Consider the following 12,789-nt stretch of genomic DNA (forward strand, 5'->3'; position numbering starts at 1 on the left):
CGATTATAGGTTGTAATATGTACAATCGCACAATGTCAAGGTCAATCGTACAATGTCAAGCATCGTTCGTTTAAGTCAACCCCTCCCCCTCCCCTACACAAACTTTCACAAATGCGATATCAAACGTATGATGTAAACTATGATGAAAACTGTAGCGGTCACATCGCTATGATCGATGTAATGTAACATGATTGTAAACACATTAAAAAAATAAAATACTACAGAAACCCAGCACCATATCTCACATTAGAAGTACATTTTTTATTAAATCTTACATTTTTATTACATCTCAGTAGTAAATAACAAAACTGTTATAAGTGCAGGAGCGAAAATTTTCCGCCGAAATTTGGTTAGCAGTGCGAAAATGAAGTTCAGTAATCGCATTGATGCCAGACCCCCTCCCCCTAAACCCGGGCCCTAAACGAACGAAATTCGCTTATTGAGCTCGCGTGACATTGCATTATGCGGTCGCCCTAACGATTGTCAAGACGTCGTATATCAACGATTAGTAAACAAACTTTAAAATAGCACTGTTTGATAAGAAAGACATAAATTTCACATTTGTTCCATGATGTACAAATGTTACCATGGCACAGTACGTACCCGGGCAGTGTCTATATAATATCAAACGAGCTCACAATAACTATGCTCTCTGCAAATTCACTCACAAGGGAGGAAATCTATGGAATCCGTTACCTGAACATGTAAAGCGGGCTAAAACTTTTTAAACACTTCAAAGACAATTACAGAGACATTTCTTCTGCCTAGCAGTTATTTTATTTATCTGGAGCTATATTGTCACAATGTGTGTATTTTATGTCCTAATGTATTTTAGAATTTGTAAGTGGACTCTTGAGTGATTTTCGATTTGATGTGTGATCGAGGGCCTCAGAGAAGTCGACCGCAACGCTCTGCATTGTTTGTAACGCTTATTAAGTTTTACCCTGAATATAGATATTTTATAATAATAATATGGAGGGTCCAATATATTAATAAATGGAGTTACAAGTATCGAAACATTCCAAATCCACCCGTACAACTTGAATTACACGTCTCTTCGTTTTCGAAATATTGTGGTCTCAGACTATTAACCCCTTCAATACTGAAAACATTCCCGTCAAAATTCTTGTTTTATGTAAGTTTTTGGCATATATCAACTTCATTTTAGACTTGAATTAAAGAAATGTTACTTCCTAATAAAGTAATATTATTGTCATTATGAAAATGTTCATATAAATTGGGTCCCCTTATTATATGAAACTCGTCTCTAGTCATGAAAGGGTCAAAGAACAGAACCACAGCGTGTGTGTGGATGTGAATGTGTGTATGTGTAGGTATGTCTGTATAGCATGAGTGTGAGTTTTCGTCTTTTATGGCGTTCACTCATTAAAGTGGCCATATGGATGATGATTGGGTATTTACTTGGGATTTTTAATTTATAAAACAAATTTATCATGGCTTCCTATTTGACAAATGAATGTAAAACAGCATATGCCAAGTCCTTGTTTGTATCTCAATGGCAAAAGACTGATAAACATGTAAAATCTTTGTTATTGTACGTACAATAACAAACTTTTTACGTTTTTTTTTTGTTTGTTTGTTTTTTTTGCTTTTTTTTTGGGGGGGGGGCTTATTGCAATGAATTGACTTGGTCTTTGTTTTACATTAATATTTCAAGTAGGAAGCCATGATAAAATAGTCTTATCAATCAAAAATCCAAAATAATACCCAATCCTCATCCATATGGCCACTTTAGGCATGTTTAGTCACCTTACAACACATGGTAGGTTAATGAGATGGTAACTACTCATTTACCTTAAAAGTTATAGCAACATTAAATATAATATGCATAAAATAAATATACGGTATACTTTATACGTTATATGGCGTCCTACAGTATGGTATGATATGATGGCGTCTGAAAAATATCCGAGTACTAGATTTATTTTACTGTCTACGTTGCACCTAGTCTAGCTGTTTGACCTCGGATTTTCTTCCGATACAATAGACACACGGACGAACATCGCTATCGAGGATGGAACATCCTCACTGCGAACTTCGTTCGCTTATCATATCGAAAGAAAGCCCAAACAAACGTCTAGCAGCAAGACTACGTGCACCTTTTATATCCGTAGACAATTGGTCCATTCATCGCTTGACCGTCTTAAGGTCAAGAAACTTTCAGGTGACGTCACAGACCAACTAGCTCGCATAGAACATCCTTGAATAGTATACAACAACCACTGTATTTGTTTGTGTATGACCGGACAACCATATTAGAATATCAATGGAGTGATCACTGGACTGCGACTGTGCTAACCATGGAGTAATAACCTTGGATTACCCCCTGAGAGTACCATGTCTGTGGCATCTCTTCTGCATGCGTACAAGGGTTAAGAAAATATATTTTACACAATTATTGACGCTAAATACTTTCTTATATATATATATTGCCTCTTTCAGGATTGTGGACCAAATATTTCCCATCGTGATCGTCATTGTCCTATTCGCCAACACATGTACGATGGGTTGTAAGTTAGAATGGGCGGTTATCAAGTCATTAATTGTGCGGCCAGCCAGTGTATCTATTGGATCCTGTTGCCAATTCCTCGGCATGCCTTTGGTAAGTAGGTCAAGGCGTGACCTTTGAACTCTACACCTCAGGTTACACCGGCTTGCAGTCGGTAACTTTAACCATTTTATGCTGAAGTTGGTGTAGGTTGCTGAGAACCCCTAGTTGTGTTTACACAATGTTAAGGAATGTTGATACCTTTTGATTGGATCGCCTGTCATCGTAAATATCATTTACTTTCGGCATAGTCCAGTGAAAGCTTTATAAAGCTTGAACTCAGGTTATATACAGTATTAAAGTTTATTGCTTGAAAATACAATGTGCTTTTGTACGTATCATGCATCACAGCGTTTATTATTTGTGGATAGCTTTGCGTGCCAAGGACTGTTTATCATTGCCAAATGTGGTTATTGTAAACCAGAGAAGTTGACTAATTAATGTTTTGAGACAAATTATTTCACATTGATTGCTATGTTAGTTTTGAAACTTTAATATCAAGTTTGTTTACCACGTTACAATCATGGTTCAGGTAGGTATCAGGCACTCACATCACAAAACAAGAACAAAAGACAATACAAGTAGGAGTAATAAAGAATCCCTACATCAGATTTTACTATAGTAATCAGATTAACTACGTCATCTCTGAATTGATTTATGGATTTTTGTACACGTGTCATTTCTTGTGTGTCTTCAAGAAATTAGATGTTACGAAAAGCGCACCCTCTTTGGAAATGTGTCGGTCAATTCTAAAGCAATTTATGCGGCCAATCAGGCTGTGATATCCAATTTATGCGGCCAATCAGGCTGTCATGTCCAATTTATGCGGCCAATCAGGCTGTGATATCCAATTTATGCGGCCAATCAGGCTGTGATATTCAATTTATGCGGCCAATCAGGCTGTGATATCCAATGCCTTGTGTGTCAGTTATTAATACAAATTTGATAAATGAACTATACTTACTTTTGTCTTACTTTTGACTCGATTCCTTTTTCAGGCATCGATTCTTCCACTGATACTTTCAAAAAATAATATGTGTAATATTCAACTTCTCTTTCTTTTTTTAAAACTTTTCTTAGTTTGCCTTCATTATTTCTGTGGCGTTTTCGTTACCCGTGGAATCAGCCTTTGGCTTGCTTCTGATTGGTTGTTGCCCAGGTGGAGGACTCAGTAACATATTTTCCGTGTTATTGGATGGTGACCTTACCCTCAGTATTACGATGACGTTTTTTAGTACAATACTGGCGTTAGGTAGGTTTATAATGACTTTCAATCGTTTCATGATAACTCGGACAACTGTGATTGGCTGAGGTACTACCAAACCATTTCAATTAGACCACACTGCGTTTACATCTCACACAACGTTTTTTGTTGTTGTTGCATAAAACAAAATATAGATACTGATAGCTAGCAAGCATATAAAATAACACATTTTTATTTCATTTTCAACGTCACTCGGATAAGACAGTGAAGATCCAAACACAAAACTTGATTTGCATTTACAATGAGATAAAACGTAACATATCATCTGTGTGCATGTTACTAGTATCTGTTCCTGTATTTTTGTTGTGTAATTGCTAACAAAAGACGTTGTGTTAGACATGAAAAACATCGTGTCACATAATTGATTGAAAGTCTATAGCCTACGGTGACACTGGTTTGGTAGTAACATGCAGGAATTGACAGTTGACTAAGTACAAAAATCATCAATGGCTTTTGCAATGGTTTATGACGATAAACGTAACTCTGTTCCCCTACGCTGTCATATGACTTCGTGAACGTAACTGTTTTTTCTTTGTCTGGTGTGTGACGTCACCAGTAGTTGTCTCGGGTGATGAAATGTATTTAGTAGCGTTAATCTTAATATTAATCTTTATTTCTTATAAAGATCTTTACTATACTGCCGTGACGTTATAAACGTATCTTTGGTGCTGTACATCGTCAAATGACGTCATCAAGAGTTTTAGAGCATGATGAAAGAAACAAATTGTCTTTATTTTCCCCAAGTGTGCTATTGTATGTTTTTCAAAATATTGCTAAAGGAATGTGTGTGCATACGCACACGCTACATGCACACGCGCGTGTCCATATGTGTGTGTGTGTGTGCGTGTGTGTGTATGTATGTGTGTGTGTGAGCGTGCGTGTGTGCGTGCGTGCGTGCGTGCGTGTGTGTGTGTGTGTGTGTGTGTGTGTGTGTGTGTGTGTGTGTGTGTGTGTGTGTGAATAATCCTATATTAATTGGTAAAGAATACGTCAAAACATGTCTAATACACATAGGCAAAAGTAGGTGAAGCATACAAAATATTCCTGTTTACATTTATAGCAGTGTTATTATCATGGGAAATTCAACTATTTACCACGTTTGATTAGTAATTATCGCATTGATGAGATCAATGACCTTAGAATTATTTCCATGATATGCCGTGTATTGGAATTACTGACAAATCATCATATTTTTGACAAATCTTCATGTATGTAAAAATTCAACATGTTTATAAATTAGTTGCCGATAATTTAGACAAGGTAAAATAATAAAATGAAGTGTACATGTGTTTACTGGTGACTCAAAAGTTCGACGAAGTATTGAGGTCTTCTGTTTGTCGGTACTACGACGCTGAATTAGAGTTTTAATTTTATACGTTACAAGTTTATATATCATGTACTGGGGAGAGGAGGGGTGCTCACATAGTAAGGGTAACTATATAATGATGTATAGCAGATTTAATCTGGACCCCCCTTTTCGACTAAATGTATACTAAAGATTTTTTTAAAGCATAATGTAAAGAATGGCTTCCCTCTTTGAACGCATGTACTACTTTTAACCCCCATATTTTGGACAATGTAGTTTTCAAACTGACGGTTTTAATTTTTTCTGGCAACTTTTGGACAACGTAGTTTACAAGTTGTCGATTTCTACATTTTTCCGAGAATTTGACTTCTATTTTCTGGCAGAATGTAGACATTGTTGAATCTTTGTAAAGTTACAATGGTACACCTGTACCCAAAACCCAGCCAAGCTACCCCCTCCACCTTACAATGGTACACCTGTACCCAAAACCCAGCCAAGCTACCCCCTCCACCTTACAATGGTACACCTGTACCCAAAACCCAACCAAGCTACCCCCTCCACCTTACAATGGTACACCTGTACCCAAAACCCAGCCAAGCTACCCCATCCACCTTACAATGGTACACCTGTACCCAAAACCCAGCCAAGCTACCCCCTCCACCTTTCCTGGATCACGAATTTCTACAATTGATGCAATCCGCAGTTCATCTTGTGGGTTAGGGAACTATCGTGTCATGCGTTTGCAAACAGTTTTGTTACATAATCGTGGAAGGAGTTACCGTGATCATTTTATCATAGAAATAAAAAACAACAATACGAAAACAGTGTTATTAGTCCTCGTATCATATAAGCTGATGTAACACGGGATAACATTTTCAATTGTAAATTTGAGTAATTTTGTCAATCTTTCCTCTCTCTACACAGGAATGATGCCCCTCAACTTGTTCATTTATTCACACTATTGGACAGATGGAGGAAGGCGCTTTCCCGTGCCTTATATCAGCATCATTGTATCACTTGCGTTGCTATGCATTCCCGTTGGGATCGGCATGGCTATACGTAACTTCCGGCCGTTGTGGGCGAAAAAGGGTATTGCTTTAATCAGACCATTTGGCATTACGTTAATTATACTAGCACTGACTACTGGTGTCTATAGCAACCTATTTCTTGTGTACCAGTGGAATGCCACGGTGGTGGGCAGCTCTTTCCTACTACCCATTGTTGGCTTCATCATCGGAGCTCTCTTTGGAACAATTTTTAAGAGAGGTGTACCGAAAACAAAAACTATTTGCCTAGAAACTGGAATTCAAAATTCGGCCTTAGCAACAGGGTTGATACAAATAATGTACGACCAACCAGACAGAGATTTGCTATCAGTGATGCCACTTACGTGTGCCATGGCACAATTTCTTATGGTAAGTATGGCCGCTTCATTATTATCACAACAATATTGTGGCAAGCTCGTATCTACATCGATAATCTCAAGGTCTGATACTGTAGCTTGACACCATTACCTCACTCATACCACTACGGCCAGTTTATATTAAACAATTCCTAATCTTCAATTGCGCAGTTTTCATTTCATTAAACTTTTAATTTTTTCTTTAAATGATTCATAAAAAAACAACCATCGTGATGGACGTAAAAAGCTATGACACTTTTAGTACTTGTTTGTCCCGGCTCGGATCAGAACAGCACAACGGCCCTTTAGCATTCCTCAACTCCCTAGGTACTCGAGCTTTTTTTCTCTTTTTTCTTCTTATATTGATAGCATACAATTCATTGCAGCCATTTAAGCGCATAGGATTAAAGCCTTCGCATTGCAACCTACATCCTACCAGGTCCCCAGTTATACTGAGGCACAGTCGTGGTTCAAATCTTGCCCAAGGACTTTAGCCACTCAGAAACAAACAGCAGGCAGCGACGGGGCTCGAACCTGCAACCTGTAGATTCCAAGCCAGTCGCGCTAACCATTCACCCATCATGACTCCACATATACTGTATATATAGTTTCATTTACTCATATATACTTTGTGTTTGTGTTTGTGTTTGTGTTTGTGTTTGTGTTTGTGTTTGTGTTTGTGTTTGTGTTTGTGTATGTTTATTTTTATTTATTTATTTATGTGTTTGTTTGTTTGTTTGTTTGTTCGTTTGTTTGTTTGTTTGTTTTACTGTTTGAGCTTACTTCCGGGGCTGCCTGTAGTCAAGTTGGAGAAAGGGTGAATAAAGATAGTGCTGTCCCTAAATATTCGTAACATTACCGACGTTTTAAAATAATACTTTAGATTGTTACGAGGTTGCGGTAAGATAACCGTATATTCGAGACATGACGTTCACTTGTAAATGGAATTAAATATCGAGTATAGAGTTGGCCTCCAGAAAGTTGCATATGTGTCCAGACAGTTGTATATGTGTCAGCACAGTGACGACCCGGAGTCTATCTTGTTATACCGATCTACATGGAAAAGACCCTGATGTATAACATTGTTGGACGGAGTCTGTTTCCAAGCTACAACTTGAAGTCTTTTGGGTTTGTTTCCATGGTTTCTAAAATCTCCCATTCTGTATTTTCAGGTTACAGTTACGTACGTCGTCTACTTCATTTATGGAAAGTGTAAGAAGAAAAAGTCTCTACGGTCGTCAAAATCTGATACAAATATTATCCTAGGTACTCGAGCTTTTTTTCTCTTTTTTCTTCTTATATTGATAACATTATTAAAATATACAGTGTAATTAAATTTCGCGTAAACTTTGCAGAAAATAGTAATGTTTTAACAAGCTACACGACCAGCCTTGGCAAAACTCTAGGTTTCATTAGATTATACATATAATAAATATATCTCACATATGTCAAAAATCAATTCACACCATGGTACATAGAACTTGTCATGCTGTGATAAAGAACACACCCCTTTCTTTCCAAGTCCATATTTACATTTAAAAATGTCACTTGTTGACTATCGAAAATAGAAAAAGTATTAATGTTACTTGATATTTCACCTCAACAAACTTCAACAAGATCCTGGGGCATACCGACTTAATTTTTTATCTTAAAATATTGAACCATCGAACCTTCATATTTCTTCATAAGTATAGAGACATAGAACCACCGAGGCAGTATAAGTCACAGCTGGCCACTCTTGTGCTTGACAAATTTAAAGATATGTGACTTTTGAAAATTTACGTAAACTCTTTATTTATTCTCAGACCACTACTTCTATAGTGGTGTGAGGTTTATTGGACCATGTATACACAATATTCTGCATTTATAGAACTAGCACTATATTACTTCTTCTTTTTTTCACTATAACCTCTCTATATTGTCAACATATCCTTTTTTTTGTTCAAGGTGATATAAGCCTGATGGGCTGGGAGACATTTTATTACCTCATGTCACTATAATAAAATTACTTACTTACTGTCACCACACCATCAAATATATACCATGGTCGACTTTCCATACTTTTATTACACTTTATTTATCCTGGATGTTCTCCTTCTGTCTATTTTTTTTGTAGATCCCGATGATCTTGTTATAGAAGATACCAGCTCCACAAGAACGATGGTTTCTGTTGCTAGTGGTGACGTCACTCCTGAGAGTGAAGTTACTCCGTCTAAATCATCTAATGTCATCATTTAATGAGTTATAAAAAGAGAGTGTCTGAATATAGTGTTATCACTCTCATTTCAAACCACCGTCACAAAAACAACTGTTACAGTGCTAGAGAATTAAAACATTTGGCCATATCGATTTATAATCCGTCAAGGAAATTCGTCAAAATCTCAGAAGAATTCGATCACATTTCTAAAATTTTGCTTTAAAACGCTCAGTATATGTATCCATGACTATTCGGTACGGTGTTAGCAACTATTTAAACAACTCTGCTAGGCCAAGGGCACCGAGTGAGGCTGAAAAATATGTAAAGCCGATGTCATTTCACGATAATACTCGGTTCTGCGTAACTACATTCGATATTCTCCGAGGATGACGTCATAAATTAGATGCTAAACAGCCGTAAACACCCGAAGTATTACCGTAACTCTGCGGTAGTTTGTTTATGCATCGGAACCGACCCTCAAACATTAGCCTCGATTTCAGGACAGCCGTAATGACCACCATCCATCACACATACATATGTTGATATACTGATTGTCTTAGTTCTCGACGACTTTTTAATACTAACAGTCAGGGAGAAATGCGAACTGTACGAATATATTGGTGCCTTAAAGGAGTGCAATACTTTCAAATCATATCATTATAATGATGTTACCTTTGTACTTACTTTACTGTTTGCGTGTTTGTCTATAGCATGCGGTCTTAGAAACCCGTTATCCCACCATAGTAATAGTTCAAGAGATAACAATCTAATGAAAAAATTGATGAAGGAGTGCACTGGATTTCAATACACCTTTATTTCCTTATACGAAGGGAATACAAACATAGAGATGAACTCTAGTCCAGTCCTAGCAGTCTTGCTTCAATGATTGTTTTCTTTCTTCGCACACTGACATCAGTAAACGAAGAAAACATCATTTTCCTAATAGTTTCATTCATATATAGAGTAACTTATTGTAATATTGACCAAAGATGTTCATCATCTTGGTAGATCAAACGATTTACACGTGTTAAAACGCACAAGTTCAGAGTTTTTTGGCATTGAACTTTCGACCCTTTTTGGTCAGCGATCCGCATAATATTTGTCGTTCTGGTGAGGATCGTCCACCAAGACAGGTCTGAAGCTCAGTGCTAAAAAACTTTGAACTTCTGCGTTTTAATAACCCGTGGTAAGTCATTTAGTGAAATATTGTTTCGTAGTAACACTATTTCTACCCCTATGTAGGATATCATGAAATCAGTCATACTAGCACGAGGACATATGTCCCTGTGTTACAGTATAAGACATCCCTTATATGCAAGACGTTGCATGTTTGCTCAGACTTCTGAGATGCGAGTAAACTTTAGGCCATGGCGTACACAGAGAGATGGAGGGGTGGCTGCAGTGGCTACTCCATGACATGACCAAAAAAAAACTTGTTACCCAGTCCACATTTGTACAATGTAGGAATTATTAACATGGTGTGTTACAATCAATGTCCATATTCTTTTTACAATACTTAGATGTTATTCCCCAATGTTTTTCTTCGTTCAACCAAGGAAAGTACGAGTGACCTTAGGGGCAAAACCCTTAGGCCACGAGTATTTGAGGCTGAATGAAGAAATGTTTTGGAGAAATAACAATTATACCAGTGCTAGTACTAATATCAAAGAAAAATCAGGGAAAGTAATGGCAAGTTTGAACGTGTTGTCATGACATAGAACGAGTCTGAGTGTATAAATTCCATATTTTTCAACTTGGCTTGTACATGGTATAATTGTCTTTGAGTTGGTGGCGTTGTTGAAATGGTTTAAAGATAATCTTGTAGTACTTAAAACGAATATTTTATTATATCAAGAGTACATGTAAATCTAGTAGTAGGCTATGATCAATGTATTCCTGTTTGACAAAATGATAATATGATATAATGGTAGATTTCTTGTGAATTTCACTTTGCGAATCTTATGAACATTTACTTTAAAATGGCAATCACTTTCTTTCTTGCCCTTCCGATTTACAAACCATTCCCTTGGGAAATGGACCAGCAATCGTTTACGTTTAGATCATAAACTTATTACTATTATCAAGAAACAATCAAAGATGTACAATAACACATTAATGTTTAACCTGTAACAAGACAATCAAGTCTTTTCATAGTTATTTACGGTATAAGACGTACATTTTAAATCAAAAAGTTCATTTAACTAAATAGTATATTTATACTTGTTGGAATATTGAATCTAGTTTTGTTTCATCTTTCAGAATTTGTGTACGGTAAAGATGACTTACTAATATTGTTCTATTTTCTAAAGGAAATACTAAGATCCATTGTTTTTGTTTTCGATACAAGTCTATAATACTCGGGCGTGTTATATTATTTGTAATGAAAATCCTTGTAGACTGTTATGGTGACAATTCATAATTTCATGTGCCTCACCTTTAACAGTAGGAGTTAGTTGACGTCGGTAAATTACAAAATAGATAAGGGATTAAAATATGTAAATATTATGTAAATTACAAAATCTTTATTTTCAAAGCTATTAGCGACTGTGCATCTTTTTTATTGTCTCTTTCTTTATTTTGTATGCATGGAACAAAAATATTGTAAATATTAATATCGGTATTATCTGCTGACAAACAAATTGTATTTGACATCAATAAATCAATAAAGTATTCGGAGAACCATCGCAAAAGGGAGAGCCTTTTCTTAAAATTATTCTTCAATTCCTTCATATGAGCAGCATAAACGTACGAAAGCCGTATAGTTTTCCTATTATTGTAGCCTGTCTATGGTGCTGTATATGTAATACGATCTATAGCGTTCATAGTAGCCGGTCTCCCGGATCCTGCGACGTAGACATAGGTGAGTAGAACAAGCCGTAGTAGCAGATTCAGCGACGTAGACATGGGTAGGTGAAAAAAGAGATAGCATAGTTACAGATTCAGCGACGTAGACAGATTAGTTTTTGGATGTCTAAAGGTAAGTTACTGTAACATTTGCATTTACAACTCGTGGGTCGTTTTGGCACCAGACCGATTCGGCCTCACCCCTACTAGACGTTGAGTTACTTTACCCAAGACGGTTAGGGTTAGCGTTAGTGGGTAATACTGGTAATAATGGTTTTTGAATTTTGGATAAGAGCAAAACTGACGTGTATATTTCGACAGGCAGCCAATACACTACAACCCGTTTCAAGTTAACATTCACCGGATCTGTTTGATATAACCACGTAGAAGCCAATAACAAACTACACATGCTCGTCTGTAAGATAACACATTCAATGAACACAGTTTTTTGTGACATTTTGTCTGAATGAAATGAACTGTGCCACCATATGACAGATATCAAAACATTGGCACTGACATGTCTGCGTCTAGTTGCAGTGTGTTTAAATGGTTCACAATATACAGATATAGATACAATGTAGCAAGAAATTGCAATCTTGATATCCTAGTACTGGTATATATTATATATACAGTTCTTATGGTTTCTATATCAAGCACAGCCGATAAACGGTAACCTGTAACGTGCCGTATAGACCTTCAGGTAGGAAATACTAGTAGATATCTGTATAACTGCAACATAATCACCCTGTTATGGTCACGTGATATGTGGCATGTGGTGATATCATGCACACGCTTTTTGATACATTGACCCATGTATTTCGATTCTCAGAGTGCCACTTCTGTGCACAGGGGCGTGTAATATTTCATAGAGTGTTGTTTTCCAGGTCTACAGACTAAATATAACAACCTTTTGATTAATATATATTCCTACATGTAAAGGGAAGTTAGTTTATTTTCATAGATTGTTGTTTTTCAGGTCTACAGACTAAATAGAACAACCTTTTGATTACTATATATTCCTACATGTAAAGGGAAGAGACATTTCTTAGTAGTATAGAGATTGATACATTTGTAGCAGCAAGATTCGTACGATATTTTCCTAAGAAAACGGCATTCTAAGCAATAAGAAAACAACAATCTATGAAATATTACACGCCCCTGTGCTTCTGTGATACGACAGTTCGATGGCGCCTAACTGCAGTATCCG

At 36.6% G+C, this 12,789-nt stretch overlaps 1 protein-coding gene across 1 annotated transcript in view; it reads left to right on the plus strand.

Annotated features, from left to right (window-relative positions):
* LOC144435073 (ileal sodium/bile acid cotransporter-like) overlaps window positions 1-11,410 on the plus strand; it is a 14,799-nt gene extending 3,389 nt beyond the window's left edge. Inside the window, exons 2-6 of the mRNA XM_078123620.1 lie at window positions 2,464-2,623; window positions 3,650-3,821; window positions 6,064-6,554; window positions 7,714-7,807; window positions 8,658-11,410. Coding sequence (XP_077979746.1) covers window positions 2,464-2,623; window positions 3,650-3,821; window positions 6,064-6,554; window positions 7,714-7,807; window positions 8,658-8,779 — 1,039 coding nt within the window. The 3' untranslated portion in view covers window positions 8,780-11,410. The remainder of the gene's footprint in view (window positions 1-2,463; window positions 2,624-3,649; window positions 3,822-6,063; window positions 6,555-7,713; window positions 7,808-8,657) is intronic.
* The last annotated feature ends 1,379 nt before the right edge of the window (window positions 11,411-12,789 follow it).

The sequence above is a fragment of the Glandiceps talaboti genome, chromosome 5 (genome assembly GCF_964340395.1).
Source record: "Glandiceps talaboti chromosome 5, keGlaTala1.1, whole genome shotgun sequence".
Classification (NCBI taxonomy): Eukaryota; Metazoa; Hemichordata; class Enteropneusta; family Spengelidae; genus Glandiceps; species Glandiceps talaboti.